The sequence below is a fragment of the Phyllostomus discolor genome, chromosome 5 (assembly GCF_004126475.2).
Source record: "Phyllostomus discolor isolate MPI-MPIP mPhyDis1 chromosome 5, mPhyDis1.pri.v3, whole genome shotgun sequence".
NCBI classification, from domain to species: Eukaryota; Metazoa; Chordata; class Mammalia; order Chiroptera; family Phyllostomidae; genus Phyllostomus; species Phyllostomus discolor.
In genome coordinates, this window is record NC_040907.2 from 44692310 (window position 1) to 44709780 (window position 17471).

The 17471-nt window shown below is 36.1% G+C and overlaps 1 protein-coding gene across 3 annotated transcripts in view; it reads right to left on the minus strand.

Annotated features, from left to right (window-relative positions):
- Positions 1 to 7127: 7127 nt before the first annotated feature.
- TM2D1 (TM2 domain containing 1) overlaps positions 7128 to 17471 on the minus strand; it is a 40184-nt gene continuing 29840 nt past the window's right edge. For 2 of the 3 annotated variants that reach the window (XM_036026192.1, XM_036026190.1), the window contains 2 exons: positions 9164 to 9292; positions 7128 to 7456 (listed from right to left, as the gene is read on the minus strand). In XM_036026192.1, coding sequence (XP_035882085.1) covers positions 9182 to 9292 — 111 coding nt within the window. In that variant the 3' untranslated portion in view covers positions 7128 to 7456; positions 9164 to 9181. Of the gene's footprint in view, positions 9041 to 9163; positions 9293 to 17471 lie in introns of all 3 variants that reach the window. The other variant, XM_036026191.1, reaches the window with a different exon arrangement.

Consider the following 17471-nt stretch of genomic DNA (forward strand, 5'->3'; position numbering starts at 1 on the left):
AAGCTCTGACTTCACCACTTATCATTATCTGTGTGTGCAAAGTCAAGTTACTTGATCTTTCTAACCTTCAGTCTCACTGAGTATCAAATAAGGATGCATAAATGCAGTACTGAGCACGAGATGAGAAATGTAAAAATCTTAAAAACAATCATCTCATTTATTAAATATATATCATGTACCACACACTGTGAAACACATTATTTTATTTGATCCTACAACAACCATATGAGGAAGAGTAGTTCCATTTTAAGAATGAGGAATCTAAGATTCTAAGAGCTTGCCCATAATAAGTGGAAGCTTTGTCTGACCCTAAAGTCCATAATTTAAGTATTCCCCTACCTAGCCATTGGTAAAATGGGATGGTGGGTGGATAGTAAAAAGATGAATCAGAAGCTAGCCTGAGTTCTGCAGAGGAGCACAATGTTTAGCTAGATGTTTCTGTTAACATCTTAAAGGCTAGCCAATCTATATCTACAACAGGAAAGACCTTTATCACTAAGAGGGAGCTTACTTCCCTGCCTTACAGGGTGACTGTGAGGATGAATGGAGACGGTCAAGTCAGGAAAGTACATATGGCACATACTAGGTAACTTAGTAGCCTCCACACCCACCTCCTTTATATTGTTTCTAATAATCTGCTTGCTAGTGTTTTTGCAAGAACCACTTCTAGCAATCACCCATTCCAAGGTAAGAATTTAATGCTTATAAAATTCTTATGCTGTACCAGGTACTGTTCTAAGCATTGGGACGATCGAAGTCTTGAATAAATTAACATAAACTCATTTCCTCACCTACCTCCTGTGCACAATAATTAAGGTTGGAATCCTGTTTGGATGTCAACTCCTAAATTATCTAAAGCAGAAGGTTACTTAATCTCAGACTAATTCATAGTCCTATTAACTCATTCTAGTGGGACTATCTTTTTTTTTTAATTCCTCATCTGAGGAAGTGTTTATAGATTTTTAGGGGGAAAGAGAGGGAACCATTACTCTCTCCCAGTTGCCTCCCATATGCAGCATGACTGAGGATCGAACCCACATCCTAGGTTATGTGCCCTGATGGGAAATTGAACCCACAACCTTTTTGTGTACAGGACAATGGTTCAACCAACGGAGCCACCCAGGGCTAGTGAGACTATCTTTTGAGTACTATTGTGTTTCAGTCACCAAAAGGACGGTCAGGGATAACACAGGCGTGGGCAAAACCAGGCTTACAGCTGTGAGTGACGTTCGTTTGAGTTAATAAAGCTATTGCAATAATCATAACCTGCATGTCTTTCCATATGAACAACTGTAAATCTCCTTTTGCCCACCCCTGTATAAATTTAGCTCACATGATGAAAAGTTCCAAAGGCTGAAAACTTTCTGAAGTGTTCTGGTAAAACAATGTTTTTCTTTGGCATAAGTAATCCAAATAGCTCTAACCTTAATAATTTTTCAAGTTTAATCTCCACATGCTTGGCATATTCTGATAACACTGACAGGTTAAAAGCAACATTCTGTTGTGTGCGCAGTGATTGCTACAATTAACCTTAATTTAGGCTGAAAGTAGACTGATCAGCTGCCTCAGAGCAACATTTCTAAATTTATTAGATAAACACCTCCAGAGAACTTTAGATTTAAAAGCAGCAAAAACAAAATCTGCAGCCTTCGCTTACATAAGGAGTCTTAAAGCAGTGAAGGTGCTGGTAAGACTTCCTTGAGAAAAGAGACATTTTTGGCCTTTATTACAGAGTAGCTGCCGTCAATGAAAAGATACTGAAGATTAAAAAACGTAGATAAACAGCCCTGGCTGGTGTGGCTCAGAGGATTGAGTGCAGGCCGGCAAACCAAAGGGTTGCTGGCTAGATTCTCAGTCAGGGCACATGCCTGGGTGGTGGGCCAGGTCCCCAGTAGGGGGCATGTGACAGGCAACTACACATTGCTGTTTCTCTCCCTTTCTCCTCTCCCTTTCCCTCTGTCAAAAATAAATAAAATCTTTTCTTAAAAAAGTAGGTAAACAATGTCCAAAGAATGCATCTTACTTTCCCTCTGTAAAAGAACTTCTGAGTCGACCAGTATTTTATTCAGTATTTTATTCAAGGTATAACCACACTATAATACAAGTCTGAGGAACCCTTCCAAGTTCCAGAAGGGCCTCACCAATGCCTTTAAAATATGTTCAGTAAATGGTCACTATTATCTATGTCACCTTAATTTCTCAGTATTGCCTGACTGATATTATCATCATAATTTATAAAGACAGAGGGCCTTAGAATCACTAATGTGCTCAGTCACAAAACAAGTAACAAACAGGGTACAAACTCAGGCATTTCCAAGTCTGTGCATTTCCCATCAAACTGTGCTGCTTGGATATCAAACCTCTGATGTCACGTTTTAAATCAGCCTTGTTCTTTTACATGTCAGGATCAAATTGGAAGTCAGAGTACATGTATCTTCAGGAGGAAAGAGTAGGGAAGAAGAGAACATGATTTCCTTGGGTACTATTATTGTAACAAATACATGTATGCAAATAATGTATGTTTATTGTGGAAAATTATAAAACTTACATAAACCAAAAGAAAAACTAAATAAAAATCATCTGCATTCTTCCTGTAAGCGGGCTGAGGTGACTTCTGAAAATGGTTGGCTACTCACTTGACCAAGCAAACCCCACAAAATCATGCAGATCAAGAGGTTCCAATCTTCATGTTCACTTTAAGAACACTCATGACACTGCCCAGGCCATCAAGGGTATGCATGCCTGAAAAGCCACCAAGTATCTGAAGGGTGTCACGTTATAGAAGCAACATGTGTCTTTCTGTTGTTACAATGATAGAGTTGGGAGATGTGCCCAGTCCAAACAGTGGGGATGAACACAGGGTCAGTGGCCCCCCCCAAATATGCTGAATTTTTACAGCACATGCTGAAAAATGAAGGCAATAATGCTGAATTTCAGGGTTTCGATGTAGATTCTCTGGTCATTGAGCATATCCAGGTGAGAAAGCTCCCAAGATGTGGCACAGAACTTAAGAGTTCTTGGGTGGATGAGCCCATACAGGAGCTCTCCCTGGCACACTGAGATGGTCCTACCAAAAAAGAGCAGGTTGTCCCTAAACCAGAAGAGGAGGTTGCACAGAGGAAAAGGATATCCCAGACAAAAATGAAGAAACAAAAACTGGGAATAAATGCAGCATAAATTAAATGTTAATGAAAGTAAAACAAAATCACTCACAATCCCACCATCTACAGATGTCTCGAGCTTCACCTGACCTCAGCAAGGCCGAGCAGAGTGTAACCATGTGCTGGGACCTAACACCTCTCCCTTGTCACACAGACATAATCAGACTTTTGGTCCAGATAGTGCTGCAAATGTCAGGTGAGGTGGCAGCAGCAGAAAGATCTTTGGGTTCTTGACAATGATCACTGCTCTATAATAGTCTCATTTTAACATTTACAAAACATTTTAGCATTTGCATGATGTAAAATTGAATTTTTAAAAATAAGTGTTTTTTTAACCACCAAACTACCTGTTAAGCAAAGACTCAGTACAGGCAGATAGTTCCATCTTTCCTGAAAACTCTAAAAAACACATTAAGAAGCCTGTTATTATATAATCAGGAGCAGTGTATTTCATAGAATTAGATGGTTGTAATCACCATATATTGCAGTCAAGATAGCAATTAACAGACCTAGGTTTAAATCCTGGCTTCATCACATAAGGTTATTTCATGACCATGTGCAAGTCATTCAATCACTATGGACTCAATTTACTTATCTGTAAAGTGGGGATAATCATATTGACTCTTTAGCAAGACTCTATAGGAATGCTGTGAGGATTAACTCATTTAAGATATGTAATGAAGTTAGCATAGCATCTTGTATGTGGGGAGCGGTAAAAGAAATTTTTAGTAAGTTAAAATCTTGAAATTTTAAGAGATTAGGCCTTAATATTTTTTACATTTTTCTTGAAAATAGGATTTCTAGGAGATAACATTCTTCATTAGACAATGACTAGCTTTAAAGGCATGGCTATATTAAGAATTAAAATATTAGACTCTATTTAAAAAGATATAGGAATGAGTAACTCTTGCCTTGCTGATGAACTCACTAATAAGTGCTTTATTCCAGGACTCAGTTGAATACGCAGTGCTGTTCTGAATTCTTTCATTCATTCCTAATTAGTAACTTTTCTCATTTTCCAAATCTACGCACCTCCCTTCTCTCTCAGCAAGGGAGAAAAAAAAACCGTTCTGTATGATTTTCCTACTTACTCCTTAACACTCTTCTCTTGCAGCTTCCTGGAGGGCAATTAGATAACTCGGTCAACTATTTGACCTCTTGTGCCAAAACCACAGGGCTGCTGTCCTTAGCTGATACTCATACCAGCACATTTTCTCTAGCAGCGAGCCTGTTCTCAGTTTTGTTCTCCAGCTGCCCAGTGCGGGGCGCAGCAGTCAGCACAGGTACGCAGGGCCCCAGCTGCAGAGCAGGTGCAGTGGCAGGGCCCCGCAGTGTCTTCCCCACAGTTCATCTGAACAAGGCACCGGGATCTGAGAGCTGACTGTGGTGTGATTTGAATGTGGGCTGAGGCTAACTTTATTCTTTCTCCAATACCCTGGTGAACTGAGACTGTATGTATGCGTCAAAAACTTGAACATGTGATCATTTTTTGACGAAGAACGACAATTCTAGGGAAAAAAATCAGAAATGCATTTTTTGGAATAACTTAAATACCAAACAATAAGGAATTACATAAATAAATTATGATACAGACATGGAACTCTGCAGGCATTAAAAATAATTTTGTAAAAAATATTTATTGAAATAGAAAAATCTTTACAATGTGAAGTAGGCTATAAAACAGTATGTTTATGATTTCTGTGAAGAAAAATGTACATATACACGGGAAGAGTACCAAGACATACATAAAAAGGTTAACATTGTTATCTTTGAGCTATGAAATGAATTTTGTTTTTTACTTTGTACTTTTGGTGTTTTCCCAAAATTTCTGCATTAAGCTTGAATTTTGTACATAGAAAAATGCAAAATGACCGAAATTTAATGAGAGAAAAGGAAGGGAAGGTGCCAGAACCCCAGGAAATGTCTCCATTTGTGGTGCTTCAGGAAGAAGAAACAACATCTGAGACTTGTACTTTTTAAGAACGAATTTTCCTTCTTGCTCATTTCTTGCTAATAGATCTATTTTAGCTTCCTAGCTGCCTATTAGTCTTATAATACTTAATCTTAAGCATCTAGATTAAAATAAGGGAAAAATACACAGATTTTTTGATAAAACAAAACAAAAACATAACCCCAAACTCATACTTTTTATAGTCCTAGTGGATGAATGCTGGCCATAGACATAACAGCATCTTTGAAGTCTTCAAGAAGTCCTTCAGTTGAATACAGTTTAGGTAAGAAATCTTCCTGGGTAAAGAGGTACTTTTGGAAATTGTATTAACCCCCTACCATTTGTAAATGTGTTTATAGAAACAATAATTGTTTCTGTAGAACTGGAAGAATCCATTCCATTCCATCCTAGAGGGTTTAGGAGTGGTGACCGAGCTAATCCATCTCACATTTGGACACTGCTTTAAAAGCAGGGTTACCACACCAAATACCTCATACAGAGACCTTAACATGTAATTCATGCTCGCACACACTAACAAATAGCTAAATAAAATAGTCTTCCATGAAAGTAAAGACAAAACAAACAAAAAATGCTGCATTCATATACATTAAATTTATTCACATAAAAATAAATAAGAAGATAAAAACATGTTAAAGAACTATATATATAAGGCAACAGGGAATTAGGCAAACTGAAAAAAGTGTTCTTGTCATGTAAATTTAGGATATTACAGTGCAAATGAGTATATTGTGAAGAAACTTTATTTCTAGATCTTATCAATGACCCAGAATACTACAGCATATTCGAATAAATATTTGCTTTGAGAAACACCTGCTTTGAAAAAGACTTCCCACCTGGCCACAGTAATAACTGTAATGATTATGCAAGACTCAACATTACTTTTCAAGATTTGACTGCAAGTTTTTCTTACATAGTTGAACTTACATGGCTATGAAAACTTAAGGACTTTTAAAATCTGGGGTTAGATGATCTTGAAGAAACTTCAAAGTGTTGTTATCAACCAAAAGAATCTACAAAATACTAGCTTAACTGCAGCCAAAATATCACTGTAAAAAAGCACATCTCAAGAAAACAGAGTTCCTTGAGGGCAAAGATTGCGTTTATGCACTGCTGCATCCTAGCATCTAGAACAGTACCTCCCAAATGGTAGACACTCGGTATTTTAATGAATGAAGGAAGGAAAGAGACCACTCCTAATGTATATTAGGAGTCAACCCAAACTCACTTCATGTATCAATACTTTATCTCCCACCAACCGAAGAACCTGTTACTGAATGACTAACATATTACGAAGGTAGTTGTATGATACAGTATACTTTTGAGGCAAATGAGTGATAAAAATTATGGCTTTTACTTTTGAGGAGCCTGGCCCCAGGAGTCTTGAAACTGGTGTGCCTGTTAATAAACAAAGTACATACCAGAATTATGGGGGCACATCACTTCATGCATTTCCACCTTCTTGAAACCCTTCTAAAACATGGTAAAGAAAACCAGTGCTAATATGCAGGTGCTGCTTCCTTCGGACACTGGTGCATCACTTCGGGCACTTGTCCAGCATCTGCCTGGCAGTGCTAACAGATGGAAGACATTAATCATCTGTTCAGTGTTCCCACCTTGTCCATCCAACTTCAAATGTAACTGCACTGAGCTAGATGAGTCAGCATCTGGTCTTTCAAAAGATAGCGCATCACTCTCAAAGCTAAAAGGAAAAAGTTCACACTTCAGAGGTCTGGACCAATGCCAGAAGCATCCATGTTGCCTCAAGGTTTCTGACTCCCCGATGATCTTTAGCTCCTTGGGTACTGAGGCAAAGACAGGTCTGAAAGCTACAGAAAACCGGGGCGGGGGGCGGGGGGTTGTCCTACACTAGAATGCACCCCAGGCAATATAAATGGTGTTTGTTCACACCATGGGTTAACTGTTTTGAAAGATCAAAATGCAGAAGCCAGCTTCATTAAACATTTAAGGTTTCTTAATAATAAAACACTACAAAATGTGAGTAAATCACACTTTTATTTTTCAGAAGGAAAAAATGACAAGTGGCAACTTGCCTTTGGAAAACACATTAAAGAATATTAGGGTAATAAGCTATCTATCTCACAGAGACAGTAGCCTAAAAATGACTATCATTATACAGCTCTCAAAGAAAGTCCTATTAAATAAATCTCAGAACAAAATGTTTTCAACTAAAACAACAAAACAAAAACATTACCAACAACAGAGAATGATATGGAATCCATAAAATGGTATGTGAAGAAGGAAAAAGGGAAAACTGGAAATCCACATGCTGAGAGCTCACTATTAAAATCAACAAGGCCCAATCCTAAAACAGAAGAAAGAAATATATTAAACCACAGTATTTTAAGAGTCCAATGAGGTTACTGTAGGTGCACACCATAACGCTTCCCTTACTTGAACCAACTTTCTCGCTCGTGGGGCCCTTCCACGTACACTGGAGAGCAACCACATGAACGACAATGCAGACATCTGCCTTCTCAACAGGACTTTTGAGTTTTAGGTTTCAAATTTAGTCAGGAATCCCAATTAAATGTTTATATAATAAGTCACAGAGAATGGAATTACTTTTTAAATTACATTTGCTTAATTTTTACACATTATGGTTTGAAAACTACATACTTTTGAATGGGACACAACAATTTATAGTATGAAAATAAAGTTATGTGAAACTACTCAATCCTTCTCATGAAGAGTAATAATTTCCAAGATGAAGATGCTTCATATGAAATGATATAATTGGCAGAGTGGGGGCGGGAAGTGGAGGGCAACCAGTGGAACTCACAGAGATCTAGATGCGGGATTCAGTTTCACACTGATTACTCTGACTGTGTCTTTGTCTCAAATTCCTTACTCTCAATTTGTTGTTCCCTGGTAAGAAGAGGCAGATGGATCTATAAGCTTCGATTCAATTTTAAACCCAAAGAAGTTTAACAGTTTATAAGAAATGATTTGAACAACTTTTGGACAATCAGTTAAGTAAATTCCTCAGATCTTGACAGGGTCTATCACTGTTCAAACTTATGACAACATCTATAAAGCATATCCCATAATTTTATTTAGAAAAGAAAAAATTACCTTAAGGGCAAAATTATACTTCATGTCCTATTTATACACTACAATGTAAGTAGAAATAAATGTCTATTCCCTTCCTGGCCGCTAGACGCACTCTTGAGGCAGAGTGGACTGGAAGCCCCAGGCCTCTGACTGTGGCCAGCACACCTGGCCTGTCTTTCCCTCTGCCCTGTCACTAAAAGCTGCTAGGCATTCAAAGTGACCAATCACCTCCATGTTATATAGGACTTCCCCATTACAGAGAATGGTTATACCAGGAAATTGTTTTCCTGAGAAAAACCTAGCATTCCTGGAAGATTACTTATTAGAATAGACTAATGTACAGTCAAGGAAATAAAGCCCTTATAGTAGCAGAGTCCTAGAGAAGCAGAGAGTTGAAGCAGGAGGACTAATGGCATCTCTGACTTCTCCAAGTGTATTACCTATTTAAAGCTGAGGCCAATTAATAATTTTCATGGGCAGAGCCAAACTTTAGGTTACAATAAATACTTAATGGTAGTTCAGGGTTGAGACTCTATCAACTTTCAGGTTTAGGAAAGAAGATGAAAAGAAAGAGGTTTAAAGGTCATGGGAGAGAGAGACAGCAGAAAAGATAAGATTCACTGAACTATCTACAACATATACTTTCATTGTAATCATCAAATACTACAGAATATCTTTCTGTTTTGACGTTATTTTTTTCCTGTGAACTTGGTCCTTTAACCATATTCACTGTGAAGAAAGAGAGTCTGAACTGGGAACTGCAGGAGCAACAAGATACATGAAAATCCTTTGCAGAAGATTAGAGACACCTCAGGCACATGCAGACCTGTGTTTCCTGAGAAGCCAAGGGAGAGTTTATAGCATTAAATGATCCTTTCAATTTCCTATGGTTCTCAAATTCCCATAATTTTACAAAGATAATATATGATAATTAAGATTACATAAACACATCACTTACTGTTTCTTTTAAAAATATTTATGGATACAACTGTGTTTTTCTAAATGTCTCATTGGTGATACTCAGTCGTATAAGTCTGGTTCCATAATAATCTATAATGTAACTGCTTCCATCTGAAGGCCCAACAATCTAGAAAAGAAAATTTTCAAAATTAGTCATTTTACAAAAAATATTTTCACAATACTTTTTTATTTTTGCCAGTTGTTAATAAAATTATTTCAGTAGCACCAATCATAAAACTCTAACTCAAGCTAAAAAAAAAAATAGTAATTTAGTGATTCAGGTAGCTGAAAAAGATACTGGGGAAGTTCACAGGAGCAAATGAACTGTAGGACCAAGGCCTCAAGGACCGAAATTCCACGCTCCATGAGGAGGGACCCTGGTTGGGCCTCCCTGCCCCTTTGCTTAGCTCAGCATGCCTTCATCTGCAGAAAGTCACTCCCAGTTGGCTGCCAACAGCTCTAAATTCACATATCCACAGCTTGGTAGATCCCAATAGAAAGAAAGTAACATTTCCTTCCTCAGTGTTTTTATACCAGTTCCAAGGAAGGACTTTGATTGATCTGCTTGGTGTTTGTGCCAACTGCTGGACAAATGACCGTATCCCAAGAAACAGGATTAGTATGATTGGCAAGGCCAGGCTCCCTGTGGGAAAAAAGGTAGTGTGACTAGGGGGAAAAAAGCTCATTATAATCATCTTGTTCCCTTAATCACATTTTTGACAATATAGTTCATATGATCTCTACAAATTATGCTTTAAAGCATCAATCTTTGAGCTGTAGGCTTGGGGGTACACAAAGATTAACCAAGGTGTATGAGAGCCCAGATAGTTCGAAGGGAATAAATTTTGAGATTCTTAATTCCCATGCGTACTCTGTAAAAGTGATCCCCCTGATACCAGCTACAGTGGAGGCATCATGTTACTTTCCCTCCCCACTTCCTTCTCATTGGGGTCCTTTCTCTAACTTGACTATAAGTAAGGATACCTTCCATCAAGGCATATCCTGAGTCTTATGATGCACATTGCCCCGAGGTACAAAAACTTCTGATGCACCAAAAAAAGACATAATTCAAAGCACTAGACTTGGGGGAATCTCCTGAAATCAAGAGTCCAAAAATATGCTCTGTTGTATCACTTTACTTTTTTTTTTTTGCTTAAATGTTATTTGCTAAAATTTGTAACATGTTTATGCTGTTTTGCATCATTGTATATCATTAATAATTACAATGACAACTCAATCCAGAAATCACAGAAAATTTAAAACCTCTTAATTTTAATGAGTAAGATGATCAGTAGAAAATTTTCAAGCATAAAAATATTTTACACATTAGGGTAAAATTCTCCAGGAAATTAAAAATAGAAATAAAAATTCAAGGAGGAAAAAGAAACAATGTAAAATTTATAAAAGTGAAGGGTTCATTTGTATCTTTTTTAAAAGAATGGTATTTAAAGCTCTATGGTATTTATATAGTCAGATACATTTTAAAATTAATGTAACAGTTTCATTTAAATATGTCAATATTTACAAACTAAAAATTATATCCTTTGCAACTGCTTAATTTTATGATGCAAAACTTAAATGTCAACTTAAAAACATGCAGAGGGTGGAAATTTTTTAAAAATTATTTTAGGGTTTATATAACCAGAGTCTGATGAATAGTGGTATAGAGCATTCTTCATTTTTAAAATAAATTTAGTTTTAAAAACTATTCAACAGACATTTATTTCCCATAATATTCCAGACACTGTGCTAGGTATTATACACATAACACTATTTAGGACACAATCTCTGCCAACAGAGAACTTATTCTAGTGACTATAAATGTCAATATTCAAATGACGTAGAGCATTTGTGTACTAGATACCATACTGAGTACTGTAATGCACTTTGACTTACTGTCTAAATTTTAAATAAAGTGATTTCCTTTGACATTAATGAATGTTATTTATAAGTTTAAGTAAAAATTAAAAACTTTTTTAGTGGCCAAGTCACAAAGGAAACGAGAAGTAATCCAAGAAAGAGAAGAATGGGTGACGAGAAACAACATGTTTTGAGACTATAGAAAGGAAACACACAAAAAAGTAAACCCCAGCCAGTATATATAGGTCAAATCAAATGGTAAAAAACTGTGTGATTTGGAGTATGTCCACAAATTGGAACTGGGCCTACTGTCCTATTATCTTTCTCTTCCTATGCCACTTCTCTTGACAATCTCATTCCCGTTTAAAAAAAACAGTATTCAGAAGCTGGAAATCAGGAAAATATATGATTGGGTGACCCTTTAATATCACGCATTTCTAATAAGCTCACCCAAGGCTCACTTGACTCTCTCAGGAAATGTAACTATTTAGCTGAAAACTGATTAGGACCCAGATGCTTTACAACCTTATCAAGTTAGCAGTTAACATGTAGAAAAGTAAGGGTTATTTCAGTTTTGTTTCCCCTGTCCTGTAAAGAAGATATCCTCAAAGTTTACAGTTTTATTACCTGGTAATACATGATCCAATTTTGTCTCTAGTTTAGCAATCTTAATACAGCATCTACCCCTCAAACTATGTGACTCTGGTTCCTCAGCAACTGGTTCTGCCATGGTAATTCCAACCCTCTTTCCAGAGGTTGGTTCACCCTGGGCATGCAATGAAATTCTGTCCAGTCACCTCAGACAAGTTCAGTGGGGGCCTATTTAAGAACATATGCATGAGAGAAAACTTTCTGCCTCTGAAAGCAACTAGGTAAGAAAGTGATGCTAACCAAAGGACCTGAAGATGACAAAGAGAAAGAAGGAAGGAGGGAGGGAAGGAAGGATAGATTTGGGTCCTTTATTATGTCCTTCAGCTCTAAATTCACAAATCTTAGAACTACCTTACCACCAGATTCTCAGTATATGATATACTAAGTTATATTATTAAAGGCAATTTAAATTGAGCTTTGTTACGTGTAGCCAAAAACTGATCATGCACTTGTCATTAATGCCTCCTACATACTGCCAGATCACCAAAACACAGCACCAGTTGCCATTCTCTGCTAAAATAATTTGAAGAGCTGTTGCAAAAACAACCAAATTAAGACAGTGTGGTAAAACACTAGACTGAAAGGAAAACCTGAAGAAAAAGCTGTCAGTAACTAGCTGTAAGATTAATCCTCCCTGGACCTCAGCATTTTTTACCCATACAATGAGGAACAGAAGAATAAGCAGTTCTACATAGTACTTTTTAAGATCTTGCATAATTACAACATTTAAATGCAAACACCTCTATAAGGTAGTCAATGTACTTTTTTTGAATTATCACATCAAAGAATTTGTTCTCCTTAATTTTTAAGAAAACTATCATCTTGTAAAGTCTTCATTATTCAAATCCATATTCCCCACCAAAATTAAAGATTTAGCCCATTTTTAAGCATTTTATGTACACTTATAAATCCCCTTATTACATTATTGTATTGTTAACTATAAAATTATAAATCTCTAAGAATAACCTCTACCAGGAAGTTTTTTACTCAGTTAAATATGCCTATGTCCATTTGTTTATTGATGACAAAGTATGAAACCTAAAATTATGAGTTGATTTCTCTAAAAATAGCCTGAAGCCAAATAGTACACATGAAGTATTTCCCTTTGATATACTGGGGCAATTTCTGAAATCTATGGAAAGAAGAAAAACCACTCACACACTTCACTCCAATTAATGGAGTAAGAGGTTGCTACAGGCCTTCATCTTACAAGAGGGGAAACAGAAGGACCTCTACACTCTGGGAAATTGTTTTGCACAGTGGTTGTCAATGTACTGGTGTGAGAAGCCTGAAAGCCAAAAGAAAGCGACTTCATATCCCTCCATGTTAGTTTCCTGCAGCTACTGTAACAAATTACCATAAACTTAGTGGATTAAAACAACAGAAATCTATTCTCTTACAGTTTTGGAGGCCAAAGTCTAAAATCAAGGTATCACAGAGCCACATGCCCTGCAGAGACTGCAGGGGAGAATCCAACAGAAGCTGCTTCTAACTTCTGGCAACAACACCACTCCTCAGCATTCTGTGGTTTGGGGCTACATCCAATCTCTGCCTCTGTCTTCACACTACCTTCTTTTCTGTGTCTGTCTTTGCCTCCTCTGTCTCCTATAAGGTCACTGGAACTGAATTTAGGGCTCACCCAGATAATCCAGGATAATCTCCTCATATCAAGATTCTTAATCATACCCGCAAAGACCCTTTATTGATATTCACAAATTCCAGGGATTTGACATGGGTATCTTTTGTTCTACCACAACCTCCTTCCATGAAGATGGTTGGTGGTTTGAAAGAATTGGATGAAATTTAATTTCTCCTTTCATATCATTTCTGATTATTTTCACTAAGAAATTTTATTTGCAGCTTAAATGTAAATAATCTTGAATTGTTTACATAAAGGAGTAAGTTTCTCTGTAGGCGCAAAGTCTACAGCAAGAAGAGTAAATCAGAAAACTTTGGAAATACATATTAAAGAATGTTAAGAAGTGGTCTTCTTTATCTTTTGTCTCCATTTTAATTCTCTACAACACCCAGCCACCCACCCACAGGCACCCAAATGGGCATGCACTGAATTCAATATGTGACTTGGGTACATATTTATCCTTGAAAAACACATGATGTTCTCTGAATATGTAATTTTAGTTTATCTCAGTAATACTGTTGTAGATCTTGTTCATTTTAAACCACTTTCACAGTACGCTATGATTTTAAGATGTTTTCATGTAATTGTATGTACATCTCAGTAAATGCATGTAACACATGTAATGCATGTGTTACAGAGGATGCATCCATTCTCCTATTAGTGTACCTTCCTGGGTTGATTCCGGCCTCCTGTTACCACAAACAGTGCTGTCACAGACATCTCTGCACATGTCCCCTTGTTGACAGGAGTTACAAGTTTCGGAGAGTAAATGCCTAGAAGTATCTCTTTACTTACATATGATTAGTTATTTGGGTGATTCTGTGAATCACCTATTAGTTTACTATGCTCATTTAACTTTTAGGCTCCTCATCATTTTCTTATTGATTTGCAGAAATTATTTGTATATTCTACATATCAATTCCTGTTGCTAGTATCCTTTTACTCAATTAACTTGTTTATGGTATCCTTTTAAAATGTAATTTCTTAATTTTAACATAATCAAGTTCAATAATTTTTTCTTTATGGTTTATGTTTTGGGGATTTTGTTTAACAAGGCTTACCCCATCTAAGATCACAAAGATATTCTCTTCAAGCCCTGGCTGGCGTAGCTCAGTGGATTGAGCGCGGGCTGCGAACCAAAGTGTTGCAGGTTCTATTCCCAGTCAGGGCACATGCCTGGGTTGCAGGCCATGACCCCCAGCAACCACACACTGATGTTTCTCTCTCTTTCTCTTTCTCCCTCCCTTCCCTCTATAAATAAATAAATAAATAAATAAATAAATAAATAAAATCTTAAAAAAAAAAAAAGATATTCTCTTCAATTGGCTTCAGTAAAAATTTATCTTCTCCCAGGATATACCCAAAAGAACCAAACAGAGAGTTAAAACAAACACCCATACACAAACATTCATAGCAGCATTATTCACAACAGCCCAACTGCAGGGGGGAAAAAACAAGTGTCCTTCAACAGAAAGAAATGGATAAACAAAACACGGTATACACATACAATGGAATATTGTTCAGTCATAGAAAGGAATCACGTTCTGACAGATGCCACAATATCAATGAACCTTGAAAACATTACTCAAAGTGAAATAAGTCAGACATAAAAGAACAAGTACTATATGATTCCACATATATAAAATATCTAGAATAGGCGAAGTCACAGATACAAAAAGTAGATTACAGATTAACAGGAACTAGGGGGAGAAGGGAGTGGGCAGTCACTGCTTAATGATTATGGAGTTTCTATTCAAGAAATGAAAAAATTTTAGAAAAATAGTCAGTTGTACATTGTACATTGACAGTTGTACAATGTTTTGAATGTGATCAATGCCAGTGAACTGTACACTTAACAAAAATTGAAATGGCAAATTTTATATCATATATATGTATACACACACACACACATATACAGCATGCAAAAAGAGTTTACTTACTTTAATAATACTGATAGTTTTATTTCTAATTTATAAACTTTTGATTTTGTTAGTGGGAATATATTTTTGTTTGTATATATTTAAGTGGCATCCTGATAAAAATAATTCAATTAAAGGGAAAAATGTGGGTACCAATACATACTTGAACACCTAAATTTTGGCAACAGTTATGATACTCCATGTAATGGCTTTGCATTGTCATTGAAGTCATACTGCCTACATAACTCAAATATCTTATAAATTTAAAATGCTACGAAAGAATTAAAAAGTAAAATGACAAAAAGAACACTTTATATAACTCTATTAATGTAGCCCTTTTCTATGTAGTCCATTTAAGAGTTTCTCCACATAAAGAATTCAAATATTAACCCTGGCAAGATCAAATCATCTCCTGAAAACCTACTAACCTGGTGAAGAAACTAAAATGACTCAGCTGTCTGCAATTATTGGAGAATGATGCAACTTGTGTCCACCCAATTCCCCCAAAGTAAATTTATATTTTCTTAAAAGTCAAATTATGTTTTTGTGTCCAGAGCGGAATACTATGTGTGGTTAGTTTTAATATGAGGCCATTGAAACCATCTGATTAGGCATATTTAATTAGGCATCAAAATTCGTACACAGCGAGAAATCAGGCATTCAGAACCCCTGACTTCATTTGATTTAAAGACTGGTTAGCCTTAATCCGTAATGACCAACATAAATAGCATTCCTCGGGAAGTGAATACTATTCACCATTGTATCTCCTGGGGAAAAAACAACTTTGGGAATAGTCCCAGGACCAGTTTAAAATATTCTTTATTCTATGAACATTCCTTTAATTCATTAAGTAAAAGTCCACCCACAGGATAAGTGAACTAAGTGAAACCCACCTAATTAAGGTCACATGACACAAATGTTCAGTATCCTCAGTTTTTCAGTTTATTTCCCCAATAAATCACACCAGGATTAAATGAATAATACAAAGAGCTTTTTGAAAGACTTGCTATCTATAAAATGTCAACTGGTTTTTATATATCGCTGTCCTACGTCTAGTGAACTACCAAGGACTTTGACCAACTTTTCCCGTACTGGTAATGGATTTTGTCCTTCTTTTGATCAACAGCACATATTTCACAGGGCAAGGCTATAGGCCATGTCTCTGACAAAACAAATTGGCTTATACAGAAGGGAACTCTTAATTTTAACTTTATTTATGCTCTGAACTAAAAAGGCTTTTAAAAATTTAAGTAAAATTCAAGGTATTTAAACAAGAGAAAACCAAGGCAACTCTTCCTTTAACTCTGCAGTTCTGAAGGAAATATTTTATTTCTAATAATAAGTAAAATCTTATAATCAGATCGTTAGATTTTACATTCCTTTAGGGCAAGGATCCCAATTTATTCTACCTAACTGTGCTCAATGAACTCATTTTCACTGATGGCATAAAACCTAATATTTACCATTCCAACTTTTATTTGTATTTATTACCTACCTCTCAAGTGATGCTATAAAATTTAGAACTTTAAGGTCCTAAAGAAAAGCAATCACTTTTTAAAAAACTACCATTTTTAGCTTCTCATCTTCTCTGTAAATGGCACAAAGCCACACTTTTCACATGGTATACTGCATTCAGTTCAAATCAGCAAACATTTTTTGAGGGCATACTCTTGGTTAAACATACTAATAGTGCTATACAGGATTAATAAATGTTGTTTTTCTCCTCAAGAAATTTATGTGTGGAAAGTCCAACCTGTGTGTAGAAGTGAAGAAATAATACTCCAATGCTAAAATGAGTTACATATAAATATCAAAGTAATGAGATATTTTATAAATTTGATAAGTTTATTTAGATAGTTCATAAATGTCTCAGAGATTATGCTGCTTTTCTGAATTTCTGCTTAAATAGTTATTAGTCCTTTAAGGAAATCTACTTTGTAATATTAATAGGAATAAAAATGAAAGTAATTTCTTCCATAATGTATAGAATTTTTAAAAACTGTCACAAAGAACCTAACATACTTCCTTCTAACAACTTTCTACATTAAAACTATCCATCTTCATCTTTTTTATTTTAGGCTATCATCTCCACCTAACAGGAGAAATTTTCTTTTCTTTTTGCTTGACATCAATAGTTTGGGTATAATTTAAAATGTCCAGCCCTGGCTCATGTGGCTTAGTGGGTTGAGCACTGGACTATGAATCAAAAGGTCAAAAGTTCAATTCCCAGTCAGGGA